Source organism: Diadema antillarum, unplaced genomic scaffold (assembly GCF_040938485.1).
Source record: "Diadema antillarum isolate AM-2024a unplaced genomic scaffold, OU_Dant_1.0 seq00001121_RagTag, whole genome shotgun sequence".
In the NCBI taxonomy this organism is placed as follows: domain Eukaryota; kingdom Metazoa; phylum Echinodermata; class Echinoidea; order Diadematoida; family Diadematidae; genus Diadema; species Diadema antillarum.
The window spans coordinates 679,158-698,399 of record NW_027271935.1 but is presented as its reverse complement, the minus strand read 5'-3'; the positions used below and the strand labels follow the sequence as shown (position 1 = coordinate 698,399).

The window sequence follows — 19,242 nt, the reverse complement described above, 5'->3', positions numbered from 1 at the left end:
CGCGAGTCTAAATTTTTGCAAATCGGGAATTCTCAACGATTTCGCGAGTGGTAAAATTCGCGATCCCGGAGTCCTGTACTGAACGGAGAAATGTACACGGGTACGTCACATCCACATCAGGATCAGAGTCAATATTTTCGCGTGTTTTTGATTTCGCGAATAGCATCTGACTCGCGAAATTCGCGAAAATAAAAACCTCGCTAAATATTCAGCGTATACAGTATTTTATTTTCATACTGAATTACAGACAAACATCCATTACCTGTCTGGGATCTGGGAATCTCTGATCAGTTCTGTGGCTGGCCTCCTCCCTCTTCTTCTCCAGGGCAGCCAATTTATCTGTGGGGTTGACAAATCACGGAATCGGAATAAGGATTCCAGACTTTAAAACTCTTAAAGGGATAGTGTAGTTTTGGTTGAGATGGGGTTTCAGGTTTCCAACATTTTTGGATGATGATTTTTTGAGATCACGAGAAACCTCTTAATATGAAAGAGCACATACACATAATTCTAAGAGGAATTCAGTTTATTTGATGAAAATGGCCAAGATATCCAAAATTAAGTGAACCGAATAATAAAAGGGTGGGACACATCTTTTGTTATTATCACCACTTTGTTTTACTTTGTGTTTGGACATCTCAGCCATTTCAAAACCAATTTTCATTAAATTAACTTTGAATTCCTAATAGAATTGTATACTCTAAACATTTTGATATAATTATGTATCTCTCAAAAAGTTGAAAGCTAAATCTTCATCTCAACCAATACTATACCATCCTATAATGGAGGCAGTAGCTCTTAGAGACTTCTGCTTTCAAGCAAAATTGGAGAGAGCAATAGACACATTGAATTTAATGGATATATATATTGTTAGTTCGTCTTTTTCTGAGGACATGTTTACCCTGCGTTCACATTAGACCCCACGGTCGCAGATACAGTCACCAAAGATGCTATCTTTTTTTTTTACGACTGACCGGCCACACTGCTATCTCGACTGTCCATGAGCTGTGGGGCCAATCGTGGCTTCGGGAGAGCCTTGCCACTTAAAACTAGACGCTGCGCTTGTGCACATTTGATTGAATAGAATAAAGCTGGGCGCTATAAATTACGGCCCAAAGTCACTCTCTCTACCAAATTGTGTCTCCGGATCCGACTCGCTTTGAGGGGACGAGGGGACTGAGTGCTCACACTATGATATTGGAGGAGCCTTAATGGCCCTTTTTTTTTCCACGAAGGGGATCTATATTTAAATCATGGTTAATCATAGTAAAGCAAATTTCGTCTGCATAAATACATTTGACACATCACGTATGCCAACAAATGTCTAGTAACAAACATACTTTAAGTCAAAGGTATATTGTACACATATTTCATGCTTATTTCAATCTATGGTCTAAATTTAAGCCACCTTCATGAATTTGGGCCAATGGACTGAAATGTGCACTCTACCAGGAACTCCTGCCCACTCACTGAAGTAGATGGCCCACAACTGGCCACAAACGGGTACATTTACCTCACCAATGACTAATTCATCTATTAAATGTAAATGATATACACTAAAATCCTATGGATGACATTACGATAAGATTCTCAGTATCCCAAAGTATTCCAAGGCAACTCTTTAGAAGATGCTGAGCCTTTACATGAATATCAAAAAAGTTTTAAAAATGCATGAAGCATTGATTTCTTCATTGTAACAGAATGCTGCAGCTACTGCAACACTCATCTACACCGCTCTGATCCGAATGAAATAGCCACCTGCACAAACAAACAGAAAATTTGAGAAATTGGAAGGACTGCGCAAAGAGAAAGCTACAAGTGAAGTACTGCTTCTGAGGTGATAAGTCTCATCTGAAGATGTGTCCTAGAAAACAAGCACCCTCATCAATAACTAGTGCTATCCTCTCAGTGGCTGGCCAATCTGTGTGGCATTCATTTCCGTTTGCTTCACAGTACTTACATACGATGCCCCAATCCCTGCGGCCAATTTCCAATCACTTACCCCGTGCGTACTTTGACTTCATGCGGTCAGAGCTGACCCGCTTGAACTGTGACGAGGAAGATGATGTGTCATCTGGAGGAATTGAAGGCAGAAAGAGAAGGAAAAAAAAAAATATTATAGCAAACATTTAACCCTGTCATGACCATTGGTATAGCATACCAGTACGCATCTTTAATATGCAATACGGATTAACCCAACAGATTCAACCTACTACCTGCTGGAATCATCTGTGTCATGTATCAATCCTACACCATGGGAAATTATGGTGTTGAAGAGGCAGCCAGATACAGCAAGAAAAAAGGAGCGCTTTGGTGTTATCTAAACTTGTGGGTAAAACAAAGATATTATGATCTACCTCCATAAGAGGCAAATAATACGAGAATTTTAATCATTCATTAGATGCTGCATTGTTTTAACAGTGCGCTTTTCAATGATGCTGATGTGATGAAAGTTAAACAATGAAATACATTATTAAAAAAATACTGGGAATAAGATATATATTTTTTAAAATACATGGAACTGACTATACACACTGCAGGGCAGGTTGATTCTGTTATATGCAATATCCAGTAACATTTAGATAATAACTGACAAATACAGTGTATCTATGAGGTACCCGTGTATACGTGTACAAGTATGTGACATATGTTTGTTTGTTTGTTTTCCGTATTTTGTGTGAATGCACAATTTACACCTGCTGATAGTACCACATTACTCTGGCTAGACACACAATATTGGCACTATAATAGTCCAGCTATTCTCAACTCCAGGCTTGTAAGGTTTATTGATTGCAATAAAGCACAATTTTGATTCTTGTGCAACACTTCTCCATCTGTGTTTTGTTCCAATTCAAAACCACAGGGAAATGAAATGCAAAGTAGTAGTAAATATGATGACAAGACAATATAAAACTGCATACATATCACAGACCAGTGGACAGTCACTCAAAAGCAATGAATAATGCCAGCCATAACAAAGTTAAGATAAGTCTCTTTGATAATCTTGGCTTTAAAGGGATCATATAGTTTTGGTTGAGACCTAATTTCAGGTTTCTAACTTTGTTTTTGTGAGATAGTGAGAACCTCTTATGAAATGTGAAAGAGCATGTAATTCCATGAGGAATTCAACGTTTATTTGATGAAAATTGGTTTTGAAATGGCTGAGATACCAAAACAGAGCGATTCTAATTAAGTGTGGCACCCACCTTTTATTACGATCTCTTTGTTTTACTTTGTTTTTGGATGTTTCAGTCATTCCAAACCTGATTTTCATGAAATAAATGGTATGATGGTATGATCTGTACTATTTCATAAGTGTTGTTTTTTTTTTGTATCTTGCAAAAAGTTAAAAGCCCAATTCTCCTCTCCACCAATACTGTAATATCCCTTTAAAATATATGACATGTAGTCTCAACAGACTTGCATGAGGTACATTGTACATTTTATACATCTTACAAAAATGCTTGCCCAAAGTACATTTTGTGAGTGATGTAAAGTGAACAGCATATTCTGTATCCTTTGACTGCTTAGGGTGGGATTTCACGGAGCACGCGAACGATTTGCGAAGGATGCGAATGACAAAATCTAACATTCGGAAAAGTTTTTCTCCGAATGTGTTCCGACAATGAAGCCGAAAACTATTCTTACGCAATTTGTGCGAAGTTCCCACGACGTATGTGCGATTGTCGTGTGTATCATTGCTAAAGTACAGCATGTTACGTACACAAAGAACACGCGACGGAAATGCGAACAACGAAACATTTTCAATAATCATGGGAGAAAATGTAGCAAGGAGAGGTGGAAGTAAGAAAAAAAAAATCAACTCAAAACAGCTTTCTTGAGTTGAATTTTTTTTTCTTTCCTGTATTTCTCCTTTCTTTTTCTCTCATTTCTCTATTGTGTGTTTGCCTACATTTTTTCCCCCTAGGACGTATCTCCACTAGTAAAGCATTTGATCTTTTTTTTTTTTTTGCAGTTCCTCCAACACATAATCTCTATATTTCAAATGAAATTTACATACTTAAGATTGATTTTAAGTGTATTCTGCGATTTTTGTTTGTATATCAAATATTCTTTCTCTTTGCTAGTCTTTAATTTCTTTTGTTACTATAGTTGTTAATAATTGTTTGATGTTTAGATGTATGCTACGATTTTTATTTGTAGAAAACGTACAGTGCATACATCCCCCAAACGTGCGCTAAACGTTCGCGAGAATGTCTCAAAAGGTACGCGAACAGTTTGCGATTACGTCGTAAAATGATCGGAAAAACTTCGCAGATTTCGCGTAACATTACGCGAGACATTCTCCCAAGTTTCGGAGTCTGTTTGGGGTTTCACGAACATTTTGCGAACATCGCGCATGTCTTGCGAAGGTCTTGCGCATATGACGAAGCTTTAAAGACACTTTCTAGAACAATTCACGAGCAAATCCCGACTAAGTGTGCGGAAAAGGTTCGCAAAAAATTTCAAACTTTTTTGAAATTCTCGCCGAAGTAAAAACGACATTCGCGAACAATTGACGACGCTTCCGAACCCTCACGTCTGTTTGGCGATCTTTTGCAGACTAAAATGCAAATGCTGGATTTTGCCATTCGCGTCATTCGCAAATCGTTCGTTTGCTCCGTGAAATCCCACCCTTAGAGTGCCTATTGGCTCTGAAAACCCCATAGCCTTCTACACACTGTCTAAAGTCCCTGTAACAGCAAGGGTTAAAAATGAACAGCTCCATCCATTTCTCCCTTTTGTATGCCATCACATCCCACTGTCAAAAACCCTTTTACACCATCTTAATTTCAGCCTTGTGTGTACACTTGATGTGTCCTGCATTAAACTTTTACGTGCCCTGGCACTTTCAAATAGCTTTAACTTGCTACAGCTGTATAAAGCTTTATCATCAGCACCTAGTAACCCATCCACACTTGACCTAGTTGTAGATTAGCTCGCCCACTCCGGTATGGGCGAGTAGATATTTTTATCGGTCCAACACGAAGGCCATGGTGACACAACAGAGATTGAGGGGACTATTAAAGGACAAATCCACTTTCATATACATAAGGATTGAGAGAATGCAGCAATATTAGTAGAACACATCAGTGAAAGTTTGAGGAAAATTGGACAATCCGTTCAAAAGTTACGAATATTTAAAGTATCTGCGCAGTCAATGCTGGAAGAAAAGACTACTACAGTGTATGATGTCACATGCGTACAACTATATAAGGAAAATAAAAAGAGAATTTCACAAAACTTTAGTTTTTGAATAAAGTGCACATTTCTTCGACTTGCTACTGACGTACTGTGTATGTCAGGGGGAATATTATTCCCCCTGCCTTCTGAAAGAGAGAAGTCGAGTGTTCTTTTGTTATGCGAGAAAAATGGAAATATGTTGAATCTTCTTTATTCTTTCTTTATATCGTTGTACTCATGTGACATCACAAGCTCTAGTAGTCTTTTCATCCAGCTGTGACTGAGCAGAAACTTCAAAAATTCCTAACTTTTTAACGGATTGTCCGATTTTGCTAAAACTCTCACTGATGTGTTCTACTAATATTGCTGCATTCACTCAACCCACACGTCTATGAAGGTGAACTTGTCCTTTAACTCTCCATGTGCCGTGGTGGAAACTCCCTGTGTGCCACATTATTCTGAGACACTAATGGTTTCATGCTTTGAAAAAACATTCTGTTTTTAAAGTTTATGTAACTTCTCTAGATTTCTGTTGAGCTGGGCAAATAGTGAGTAAAGTTGTAGAGAAAACGCCAAGCTTTGCTTTGATGTATTATTGTATGACAAATCTATGATTGTTTTTCTTTCACAAGACCAGTAGCTACATTACTACAGAGGCATGACTTTTGCTCTCAAAACAGGGACAGAAACTTCAAAATTACTCTCAAATCCAGTAGAGAACACCTCTTGATCATCAATCACTACATGAAATGCAAGCTATATGTGAGAGGAACGGAAGGGCGAGGGATGATTTCATTGTACCGCGGCATTCGGCGATTTATCAATCGGATTGGGCGGATTGCTGCGTTTGAGCAGAATATGCGAAGTTGGCACGCCGTTGATTGAGTCGGACGTGCGAACATGGCACATAAAGAGTTAAGTAATCCTGTATATTCATTGCCAGTAAGTTTCTAGACATAGACTGTGCTAATTGATTGGTGGTGAAAGCACTCTAAACATGTCTGTCAATCTGTGACCAAAGCAAAGTAAGGGTCTCCAGGTGGCAAGACGCAATACAAGTGGTACCTACATACTATCGCAATTCTTACAAAACAGACAGAGAAAGCTACACATCAGTACATTAGTATGAATTCTCATCATTACATGGTATATCTGAGAGAGTGTGAACACAAGCACACAACAGAGATAGATGCACACAAATGGTACATTGTAGATGTACATGTGATTTTGTGTGTCGTTTAAAATGGTGTGAATGGAAGTTACAGGGTAAATGTCTCTGAAACTGAGCATTTAAGATATAATGAATGCCGCTTGGTTGTCATTAAATACTACATAGGAATCAGGACAAAACTATAGCCAATAAAGAAAAAAAGGAGCAATTTGGTATTAAGAATTTCAATGAACAATTCATAAAAAACATAGAAGATTGTGGACCATAACTTTTGATATTCTACTATTGACAGCAGATTCCTCTTAAAATGAATTGTGAGAAAGCTAGTAAACTCAGGCAAAGGTTTATCTCAGACAGTACTTAAAGATGATTCCTCTACCACTCCATTATGTCCTATACTTTCTCTGGATGGACAACATCAAAGAATGGATGTGACTGGATGCAGAGGACAGAGTCAGGTGGCAACAACTGATTTTCAGTTTCTCATACTGTCACTTATATGACCTGTGGGTCATGAGAAACATGACGTTGAAGATGACATTCTCTTACAGCAAACTTTTTCATTCTTCTTTTCAAAAATTCCATAAGCCGAGAACTCCCTGGCAACCTCATCTAACATGTCTACTTTCCTTTCTTTCTACTTACTGTTCACTTGCTTTGAATTATCATGGTAGCTACAATGTAGTTCTACTGATTATGTTCCCAATACATTATGTGCATGTCCCAGAGAGAGAGAGAGAGCATTGGGTCTCTATCACTTCCACTGTTGACAGGTAGCCACCATTGTAGATCAGGTCTTGGCCTTTGACTCGCTTGTGGTTATATAAACAAAACATATCCGTGTAAAGTTATTAAAACAAACACAGCAAGAATTCTACCAGAAGTAGGCCAGGGAAAACAGTCTATATACACATCATGGCATGTGATGCAACAACGAGCTTCAACCTATAATACTTCAGAATACCATGATCATTACTTTAGAATGAAAAGCTCACTACAAACAAATGGGTGACTTACGAAATTTGATCTTTCAGCACACACTGATTATTTGAAAGAGTGCACTTTGAAAAAAAAGACATTTAAGAGTCAATGAGGTTACTCTTCTGTAATGTCAAAAATAATATCACAGAAAATAAAGCCTGATATTAAAGAAAATAAAGGCAATTCCACTTGTAGATCTTGTTATTGTGCTTTTGTTGCTTCAATTTCATCACTTTCACTCAATACTATCATCTCTTTGAAGTATCCTACATTTTGTAATTCTTCTTTTACGTCAACTGAACATTACAGAACCAATTCAAAAAACGAACATACACTTTGTATGCTGTTCATGACAAATCTAATTTGATTTATTTTCCACATTTTAAATCATCACACTTTCACGGAGACACATTTTGTGTATTATACGTGTAACTTTCCGCTTCCATCTCTACATCAACATGGTGGTCAAAAGTGACACAGCAGGACCTTGGCAATTAGACCATGACTGATGTTCAAGATAATGGCTCAGTGATTACTATACCATCAGTGCATCTATCTGCAGCAATACTCAAGGCAGTAGTCTTTGATATCAGACTCCTTTTTGGCAGAATCTTGTGATCTACAGCACATACTGTAAAACCAGAAATTTTCGCGTTCATGAAACTTTTGTGTATTTCGCAAAGAGCACAGATTCACAAAGTAAAAAGCACACAAAAGTTCTTTTCTGGGCACAATCAATTGAATGCCAGTGGCAATTCACAAAAGTCTCTTGTCGCATAAGTTTGATGCCACAAATGTTTCATGCCACAGGCAATGAGGGAGATACTATCAATTGCATTCACGGATTCTGAATGACCTAATCTGGATAGTATTAAAGATGACGTCTGATTTCAATTATGTCTTTATAAACATACTATGGAAACTACATTGCTACAAAGAAACATTGTTTGAGCATAGATAGTGCTACAAATCTAAACTTGCTAAAACTGTCCTTTGTTACATCTAGTTCTCCCTCGCGTTGTGGCTTAATTAATTGCAAAGAAAATTCATTTTTTTTTAAATCTCAAATTAGAAATGACAAACATTAGTTTCAGTAGAGTAAATAGTCACTGCTAGGAAACAAAAAATGTATTTTATTTGTTTATTTATCCATTACTATTATTCTTTGGGGGGGGGGGGGGTATTTAGTGAAAGTTGTTAATCGACCTATTGACTTTGTAAGACAGATAGGGCCTACTGAATTCCAGAGCTGGAGGATGAGCTTTAGAAAACAAAAAATGTAGGGTCCATCATAATAATACTTTGATGATTCAGCCAATCATAGACATTTCATTTTATCTTAAATACGACAGACAGTTGTGATTAATCAGATCTTCAGGCAGGTAATGTGTTGTTCAACACACAACACACACGTACGTGTGATGATTAATACCCAACTGACTGCAAGCTTTTGCCAGCTGTTGTATCACACTCGCAGCAGAGCCACTGCACAATTTCTCAACGTCCATACTATTTGTACTTCAGTATCTGACTACATCGGAAGACGAGATTCCAGTGAGTCAGAGAAGATTAGCAAGTAGTGACAGACTACCAGACTACCAGTAGCAATATCTTTAAAGAGGAAATATGATGTTTTCACGTTCACACATATGCTGAAATTCTCAACAACATAACAATTAGGCCTTCGTTACAAGTCAGCACTAGCAACTGACAAATCAATCACGACTGATTACCAATACGATAATGAACTCACAGAATGTATCATCCACAGTCTGAACGGCACATCTCAGGCACAACATTATATTTCTTTCTCTGTCTCTGACCGATATTGATATACAAAATCCTGGAAAGTGTTGCAGTAGAAGTAATGCCCAGAGAAACAACAATATGCTGCACTAAGCTGTACAGAATGTTTGCATGGGATGCGACTTGCTCACTCATAATTCGACTAAAATGATCCCCCACAAGAAAAGTTGGCCCCTCAGATTTCCTTGGAGGGAGGCCAGTATTGTATGCAGTGCTCAGTAATTTAGAGCAACTGTCAAGAACACTCAAAGCTCATGTCTGTTACTCTTCTCCAGTGATTTATCACACATTGTAAAGGTACCGTTGCCCAATTATGCACAATCCCTACATAATCAAGGGAATTTGATGATAAAATTACAATAAACTGAAACAGAAATTCACTTCCTGTTGAAGATTACAAAATACAAACGTTCCTGCTGGTCCATACTTCACCCTCTTTGGTTCAAACTTTCTGTTATCTCGCTTTTTAGCACATTTTCAGATACAGATTATGAGGGGTGATGTTCATTATTCTGAAGGTTTGTTAATCCGAAAATGAAATAAGGTTCATTTTTCCAAAAGGTTGGTATTCTGAAACACGAAAATTCTGTATACCTAGAGGTTTGTAATCTGAAATTGAAAAAGGGTTCATTAATCCAACCATTTGTAACAAATTCTGAAGGTTCATTATTCAGAAGGTTGAGAATTCCATGTACATGAAATATCAAGTTCGCTCTTCCGAAGGGTCATTTATCTGAAAATGATACGAGGTTCATAAATCCAAAAGCGCAAAAGAGGTTTGTGCTAACGAACCTTAAAAATTACAAGCCATTTTTTTTTTCATTGCAGATTAACGAACCTTCAGAATAGAGATTATTATTTCACTTTTGGTTAATGAACCTTATTTCACTTTAGGAATAATGAACGGTAACAGTTCTTTCTGACACCAATAAACCATTTCTTCCTTTTAAATATTCTACAATGAAATCTGAACCACCAACTTTTCAAAATATGTATCAATCTTTTATAAGAGAAAGCAGTTAAAAACATCCATTTAAAAAGTGGTAATTTACACTAAGTGCTGTTTGAATGGCATTTGTTAAAGGGACTGTACAGTACTGGTTCAGGTGGGGATGCATGTTTTGAACATTCCTATTAAAATGAGATAATGAGAAACCTCTTATGAAATATGAAAGAGCATGTAATTTTAAGAAGGATTCAACGTTTATTTGATGAAAATTGGTTTTTCAAATGGCTGAGATATCCATAAAAGTGATAATAATAAAAGGCGACAGGCCATGCCTTTTATTAGGATCTCTTTGTTTCACCTTGTTTTTGGATATCTCAGCCATTTCAAAACCAATTTTCATCAAATAAACTTTTGATACCCCTTAGAATTGCATGCTCTTTGACATCTCATAGAGTGGCCGAGCCCACCTTCATTTCAGTGTAAACGCGCAAAAGGCCAAATGCTAGGCCAAAATTGGCCGCGCATTTGGCCACGCTCTGGAGGTGGTCTCGGCCGCGGCCGAGCCTGGCCTTTTCTCAGTGTAAACGCAAACTGGGCCAAATGCGCGGCCAATTTGAGTCTGGCTTCCAAACCCTCTGCCTGTACTATTTCGCTATTCAGGATATTAACCCCCTCAACGTCGAAAACTAGTATAATTTAAGGTGGTTTTATCCTGCAAAGGATTTTTTCCTTCAGCAAAGGCCTTTGCCCGAACGGCGACTTCATCCCCACCGAATTCAGTTGGCAAAGTGTCTGAAAACCAGACAATACCAAATTGCGTTTGTTTACAAGCAGAGCGCTACTCCGACAAGATATTGAAAGGTTTGAATCAAAAGCGCGGCCGAGCCCGGCAGTGTAAACGGACAAAATTGCGGGGCTCGGCCTCGCAATTGAGGTTGGGCTTGGCCGCCGCTCGGCCCAACCCCACACTGTAAACGGGGTCTAGGACCCAAGGAAAGAAACATTCAAGAATTTGACTACATTAGTAAATTAGTCTATTGTACCAAGTACGCTATTTTACAATGTATCCGTCTCAAGGGGGTGGGGGATCTGAAACATATGACACTGAGTGCATCACATTTATCATCAAAAGGACCAGAATAATGGCATTACGAGAGTGCAGAAAGAACTCACACCTCACCACAGGACATTCGTGAGTACCACCCTAGTGATGAGATGAAAATGTGACTAGTAGAGGTGCTTTAAAATGCCCATGGAATGTTGTGCCTCTTTGGTACACAAAAGGTCATAATTATCTGAATATTTCTCTATTTTTTTTTTTCTCTCAGTACCGGTTTTCAGTTCACTGCTCTTGAATTGGAGAGCGTAATGCCTGGATAAATTCTCTTATACAATGACTGCTCTTGATGCAATATAACATCATGCTTCAGAACCGTGGGAAATAATTGAAAAATCACTCCTTGACTAACTCATAATGCGCATACATCCATTCATATACTGCATGCGAATATGTGTGTACATGTATGTGTGTGTGCATGTTTGTTTTAATGGGATAGGGGTGTATTGGTTTCCCTTCTCCCTGGATGGATTACAGATGAGTTTCACATGCTGCATTTGTGCAAATTTACTTTGCCACCCATTTCTGTTCACTGGGAAGTACACGTATTTGGACCTAACAGATGGTTGCATATGTGTAGTGAATTCTTTTTTGTATTACAATCAGATGCATTATAATCCAGACAGGGTAAGACTGCTGTTGGACATTATAATGCTAGTAGGTGCTTATCACAGTCTTTTGCAATTTGCACTGTACAGAGTATATCTAATAGATGGTTATACAAATAACACAAAAAAATACAACTTTTGCATAATTGGCATTGTGACTTTAATAATGTATGACTACAATAATGATGAATACATTACAATCAGTGGAAGTGGGGAACTCTTCCATCTTGAGAGAACAATTAAACAATGCATCATAACATGATGTGTATTGCACTATAAATACGAGTAGGGCACGGAATGAATAATATGGTCATATCTAATTCAGTCACAAACTGCCTCCTCGGAGGAAAAAGACAAAACCTACACACATGCAAACACACACACACACACACACACAGACACACACACACATAGAGGATATACTGTGGATAGCATTACACCAAACATGAAAGACAGAGGTGCATTCGAGATGCATAATTATATGTTAAACAGGATGTCATCTAATTGAGAGTACAATTGGATTCTGAAGTGTGAGGGTGGCACTTTTTTTTGTTGAATGTACGTGTACCACAGACATCTACAGGGCACAAACCATCAAATTATATAATTTATGCATCTAAAGGTCAAAAATATTATATTCAGAAATGGAGAGATGGACTACTGCAGGATCATACGAGTGCGAGCAATCGGGCATCTTCCACACATAGCGTTTCCAGAATTTGTCACTGCACCATACCCGAGCGGCTGTCCGATGTGCAGCGATCTTGCACAACAAGATAATGGTGTGGCATCGACGCTCTCAAAAAGCAGCAAAAAGGCACCTTTTCCCCGACTGATAGATATACCGTATACTTACCTGAGCTCATCGTGAGGTGAGGTATTGCTTTGAGATAAATGGAAGATGCTCCCCAGTTTATCAACACCACCCCTTGCAGCAAATGCACCAGATGGGAATATCAAAATAGCAATTTCTACCATACACTCAGGTGTCTCCCAAAACTGACAGGTAAAGAGAGCAAAAGACAAGGACAGAGAGAGAGAGAGAGAGAGAAAGAGGGATGTAGAGGGGTATACACAGTGTACATACATTATCTTTATTCATTATACAAAAGCTGCCGCAGATGACTATGTGTGGTCCCTGGATGCGTATGCATTTTCTCCTGTACATACATTCGACGATCAAAATTTCATATCTGTATCTGCTCGTCGTGCCGCTTGGTGGGGCGCATGTAACACAAGCAGGTGCATCCATTATTTAGGGCAGAATCAGCCAAGTGGAGAGTTGGCTGCTGTCTCCATAGCCCTCATCATCCATTGTAAATGTTAATAATATGAGAGGGTATAAAAAAAAAAGCTGCAGATTAAAAGGTTGACCTCTGAACAGGGATGCAAGAGTCATTAGTGCACTGATGGTCAGCAGTTCCTACATGAGATTCCATTTTGAAAGGAGCGTTCATCCAAAAGGAAATCGACATGGTTTTCATCCAAACCAAATTTTAATATAAAAAATAGAGAAATCAAAGAAAAGTAAGAGTAATTGGTATAACAGATATTATTGTTCTACACTTATACAAGTACATTATAAAGGAAAATTCTACCCCTGAGAGTTGTGCCCATTGCCTGCATCTATGGATGAAATGTTTACCGCACATGAGATGTTCCTATTGGCTTTTACAGGTGTGTATTAAAAAAAAAAAAATGACTTTGGCTTTGCTGGGGAAATCAAAACATGGCACTTTTTTATAGCAAATTATTATTTACAGCAAGCAGCTGTGGCTACAAAAATAGAAGACAATAGCATTTAAATACCTGATACATCATTTAGTTATTACCACTGTAACATACTGACAATTTGTGAGCATTCATTGGTCATTGGAACTAAAAAATTTGAAATCTTACAGTTTAACGCATCAAGCACAACATTGACTTGGGATCTCGCCTATCGAAGCCTTTAAATCACACACTTGTTGCACCTCGGTGGGTAGCCTCCTTCCTTGTTTGATCTAAATATATCTTTGACATATTGAGGGATGTCAGAATACAGTTCTGAACTGATAAAGAATTACAAATAAGATACTCATGAAACTGAAAGCATTGTGGCATTTGATGACATTGACAAATAAAATACTATGCTTTTTTTTTTATGCTTTTATGACAACAAATGATTTTTTTGTGTTCTCTTTGAAGTCAACTACAATGTGCAAGTTGACTTGCTAAAACTTCTTTGAAATCATCTGACCTCTAAGGATAAAACTTGCTCTTTACATTACCAGCACTAATTAGTTTGAACAGGGAATGTTCAATATCTAACCAATTCATAATGTTTTCATCTCACAGGTGTCTCTATGACATGCAAACAAAATTTCATATTTTCTGATAGAATGACACCCACATCATCATATTTTCTGACACCCAGATCATGAATGGTCAAGACTTGTGACATTTAATTACAGTAGGTATAATCATGACCACAGGAAGGGAAGATACCTGCAATCGTTTCATTGTAAAAATTTGTCTCATTTCTCGTTCTAAGAACGGAGATTTAACTGTTAAGAGGTCATTTTCTTTTCAGTGTTTGACATAATTTCAAGGTAGTACACTGTACCTCATCTACATGTACATGTACTGGAGAGTTTCAAAGACAAAATGGTTGAACTACTATTGATGTTGAAAAAGGTAATTTTAAGTATTTTTTTCCATCATAACATTGCAGTCCAAGTCATATTAGAATTACCCAAAGTGCAGTGTAAGAAGTCTCTTCCTATGAAAAGGCAAGTTCCACTTTCAGTTATCATACATGTAAATTTGATATTCTTCAGTATATCCAGGGAGGTGATCGTGAACGTCCTCCGGTTTTGCAGGAGGGGCATGTTGAGGACAGAACTAATGGTAAGTTTGGGTTTATCGTGCCTAAGTATATCTTAGGCACGATGCCATGGTTGGACTTCATTATTAACAGCGCCCTCTAGTGGTGCAATTAGAACAAATTACAAATAAGGTTCCAACTAAGTCTCCATTAAAAATGCATGGGTAAATTGTGAAATGTCATACATGTCATACATTTTCCCTGCTACATTAAACAGATTCATGAACACAGTTGCATTTACAATGACCTATGGATGTAGATATTAATCTATTACCATGGTAGTGTGACTTAAAAAAATATGATGAACAAACCATTTCCATACAAGCAACAGGATACTTCATATGCAGCATTTCAAGTGCAGGTGCCATCAAATTGGTACATAACTTCCTTCATTGCAATACCGAAGTTTGTCTTAATGTTGACATTTTTAATAAGCAGTTAATGGGCATTCTTCCATGCAACTTCCATATTAAAGAGCCTCTCATTATTGTTCACATATTCCTACATTTCTCCATCTCTTCAAAAAAAACATTTTTGGCATGTTATATTTCTAGACAATAACAAATGGCTGATATGTGGGAGTTTTTTTCTTCTCCTCTGCCCTATGTACCAAAGCCAACACAGCCTATCATCACAGTCCACTCTGTACATTGCTCCCTATTCTGGCCTTAACATCATGCAACTACTGTAAAAGTGGATATTTTCGCGTGACTAATTTTTCACGCTTGGCCTGGTCGGAAGAGTTTTGCGTGTTTTTAATTCCGCGGAATCAAGACATCACGCACAGGCACATATGGCAAGTAAAAATATTTGCGTGCTTTTATTTTCGTGCTTGTTTCTGGTTGCGCGAAATGCGTGAAAATTTGAACACCGCGAAAATTTCCACTTTTACACTAATACTTTTATCTCTTTGTTATTCAAATATATTGCTTTCATTGTACACTCACACAATAAAGGAGATTGAAGTAGATTGACATCTGCCTGTTCATCAACACATTGTATGTGTTATAATGCATTACTTCAAAGTGGCAGCTGCCTTCATGAAATCACTGGCTCTTTGTACTTCATTTCATGTCATCATGCATGATGTTCCAGCGGAAGCCTTTGGAACACTTCTGATTCTATCGCTGAAATAACAAACCTGGATCACAAACATCCACCACGCAATAAATGCAAAACTTGAAAGTGAAAGTTCATCTGTACACCATTTTGTGAAGTAATCCTTTGTGATCCTGTGCCATAAAATTGCATGTGACTCACTGATGTGCCTTGATAAACTGTACCTTGGAAACACAAAGTAGATCTACTGCATGTTTCCAGTCACATGTTGGGGACTTGTGAAGATACAATTTTGCATTAAAAGGATCTAATTTATTATCACTTCCTGCCAAACAGTTGCAAGTCACCACATTATATGATGGTTAAAGTCTCAGGCCTCCACACTTGCACCATCCTCATCCAAAGCAGTGAACATATTACCATAGGGGACTTATCAATATCATCTGGTAATTACAGGTTAATTCATCAGTCAAATGGCAACGCAAAAGACTTTAGAGACTCAAAGATGATAACATGCAATGTCATCTAATAACAAATGTGTTTTTGAAATATGAAAGTAAAAGTCTGGGCCAGAGACTACAAACAATCCCATACCCTGTGACAGATAATTGTTTTCCTGAACTTGACAAGTTGCCAGGCAATCACAAGCAGAGATTCCCATTGAGCCAGTGTGATATGCATGTGACCAAAGGAACTTTTCAATACTCTCTCACTACCAAGATGTTATACACTTAAATTCAGACGATTCTCTCTGTCTACTACTTGGTACGTACTGTAAGAGTGGACATTTTCGCGGTGTTGAAATTTTCGCGCATTTCACGCAACCAGAAACTAGCGCAAAAATAAAAGCACGTGAATATTTTTGCTTGCCACTTGCATGTTCCTGTGCGTGATGTCTTGATTCCGCGGAATTAAAAACATGCGAAACTCTTCTCGACCGGCCAAGTGTGAAAAATTAGTCGCGCGAAAATATCCACTTTTACAGTATTGACAAAATCTGAAGAAAGCACGTTCTTTATTCAAATGATTGATTATCACATCAAGTTAAATGTTGTCACTGGGGTGACAAGACCCCTTTATTTCAAATTTTGGTGAAAATTTCTCTTTTAGGACTAATTGTCAGATAATCAGATGTTAAAGGGATTGCTTGTCCGAATTCCATGCTCTGTCTTTAATACCCCCAAAATGAAGCCCCCATGGAGATCCCACTTGATCAATGCTGCTTTGGCTGCCATATTTTTCCACTCTCCTGAACATTTGACATTAGTTTATAAATATGAGGTTTTGTTCCCCAACAGGATATGCAGTACCCATGGCTACAAGGGATAAGAACCATCACTAGCTATTGGGCTGAGGCTCTGTACATGTAGTCTAGTGGATGTAAAGCCAGCCTATTATATATTTACAATCAGGAGGTTGGGGGTTCAAACGCGCCCTGAGTGTATGTACATGTCTATGCCCATGATTTTTTTTCATAGCTTTTACTCTAAACACTGAATAAATGGTGTTTATTTTACATCGATGAAGGGCAAATTGTCATTCAGTAGCAATAAAAGTGTTCAACTTGATGCAAGAATTGCTAATCTGAATAAGTATAATGCAATGCCCGATGCTAAGAACATTGTACTAGCCATCAGGCGGAAGCTTGGTAGTCCAGTGAATGTGACACCTGTCAAGCAATTGGAGGTCACAGGTTGAAATCCCACCCGAGTACATGTCGACGATATTTGTATCATGGTTTACTCTAAACACTGAATGATTGGTGCTTACAAAACTTGTACTCTGTATTCACATCAATGATGGGCAATTCGTCAAAAAGTGGCAAATAAACATAAATTCTTTGGAAATTTGACAATCAGTTCTTGCTGACAACTGAACTTGTTGTGTGAAGACAAGAAAGAATTATTGGAAGATAACCCCCACCCCCCCCCCCCCCCACCCCACTACGATTTGTTCTAAATATTTGATATTATAAAGATATACTGTAAGTTTGAGTTCACATTACTTACGTCGAATTCCAAGGACAACCAAGATTCATAGAAAACTATTATTTAAACTGCAGAAATCTATTAAAACTCGGTGTGATGTAAACTCTGTATTAAAGTAAACTTAGGGTTTAATGTTTTTGAATATCACTGACAATGTTTGTTTTTTTCAAGATCATTTCAAATATTGCCTAGCAGTTGATCATAGTAGTTAACTAGTCGATGACTTGCCTTGAGAAGCCTGTGTTATGACTGATGGCTTTCTATTTCTTTACACTGCAATGTACATGTAAAAGCACAATACATGTTGGTCCTGAAGGTGACTCAGAAAAAAGATCATTGTAGATGGGCTATGAAGACTTAACAACAAACAAGATTTATTCGTTGCTCTTTTGATAGCATGATTATAGCATGATTATTTCAGTACTAAAAGTTCTGCCCACAGGTTGTTCCCGTTGAAACGGGAAGATATTAACACTATGACTTTGATTACCCCCTGCTCTTGCATCCACGCGGGCACCCGCGGGAATCCACGGCTGGTCTCAAGGCCTCGGTTTGTTTTGTGTTTTTTTTTTCATGTTTCTTTTCCCCACGTTATGAGAGAAAAATAAGATATTTTCGTCTTCATAATTTTGCTCCCTCCTTGTTGTTTTTAATCACCAAAACTTGGCTTGATATATCATATCAATATAGAACTACATCTGCTTCAGATTGTACATTATCATAATTAATATTAGGCCTACAATTATTGCTCCTATTATTGTTATTATTATATCATTATTATCATTATCCTTATCATTATTATTATTATCATTATTATTATTATTATTATCATCATTGTTATTATTTGGGGAGGGGGAGATCATAGTCATCAGGTTTAATAGGCACCCGTGGGAGTAGGTTCTCACGACCTCGTATTTTTTTTCTTTAATATTTTTCCCCTGTTATGGAAGAAAGAAGAATATATACATCACTGCATTCGTCTTCATTTGCTCCCTCTTTTTTTGTCACCAAAACTTGGTTTGATAGACCATAGAACCACACATTCTATTTCCACTTGCAATTTTAAAAATAGGCGGTCGGCAAAGCGAGGTTTTCCTCTACGTCCGCTCATCTTATGAATATGTATGATTACAGCAGCTCTGCAGTAAACGAATGGACACAGCTGCGCGTGTAATCTGATATGTAAGGGTACGATCGGCAAATATATTTAGCCGCGTCCTAAACAGTCTGCGTACAATGACACCGGACTTGAGAGCAAACGGCGAGCAAACTAAATGACGTACCTGAGCTGCATATAGTATTCTGCAGTTGTGCAAAATACAATTACATAACCAACGTTCGTTGTTTTCATTTGGGGACGCCAATAATGGCGAACTGTACGTAAATGCCCTTGTAGTCCATGTCACGCACACACAGATTCGTGAAACCATCGTCAATACATTCAGTACACGTAACAGGCGGAGGCAAAGGTACATCACAGAACTATATACACACAGTGTAGAGTGTGTATAGA

At 37.9% G+C, this 19,242-nt stretch overlaps 1 protein-coding gene across 2 annotated transcripts in view; it reads right to left on the bottom strand.

The window, feature by feature from the left end:
* The window catches only part of LOC139743911 (uncharacterized), a 37,454-nt gene that overhangs the window by 5,463 nt on the left and 12,749 nt on the right, over positions 1–19,242 (bottom strand). For both annotated transcript variants that reach the window (XM_071654377.1, XM_071654378.1), the window contains exons 2-3: positions 2,003–2,074; positions 263–339 (exon numbers count right to left, since the gene is read on the bottom strand). In XM_071654377.1, coding sequence (XP_071510478.1) covers positions 263–339; positions 2,003–2,074 — 149 coding nt within the window. The remainder of the gene's footprint in view (positions 1–262; positions 340–2,002; positions 2,075–19,242) is intronic.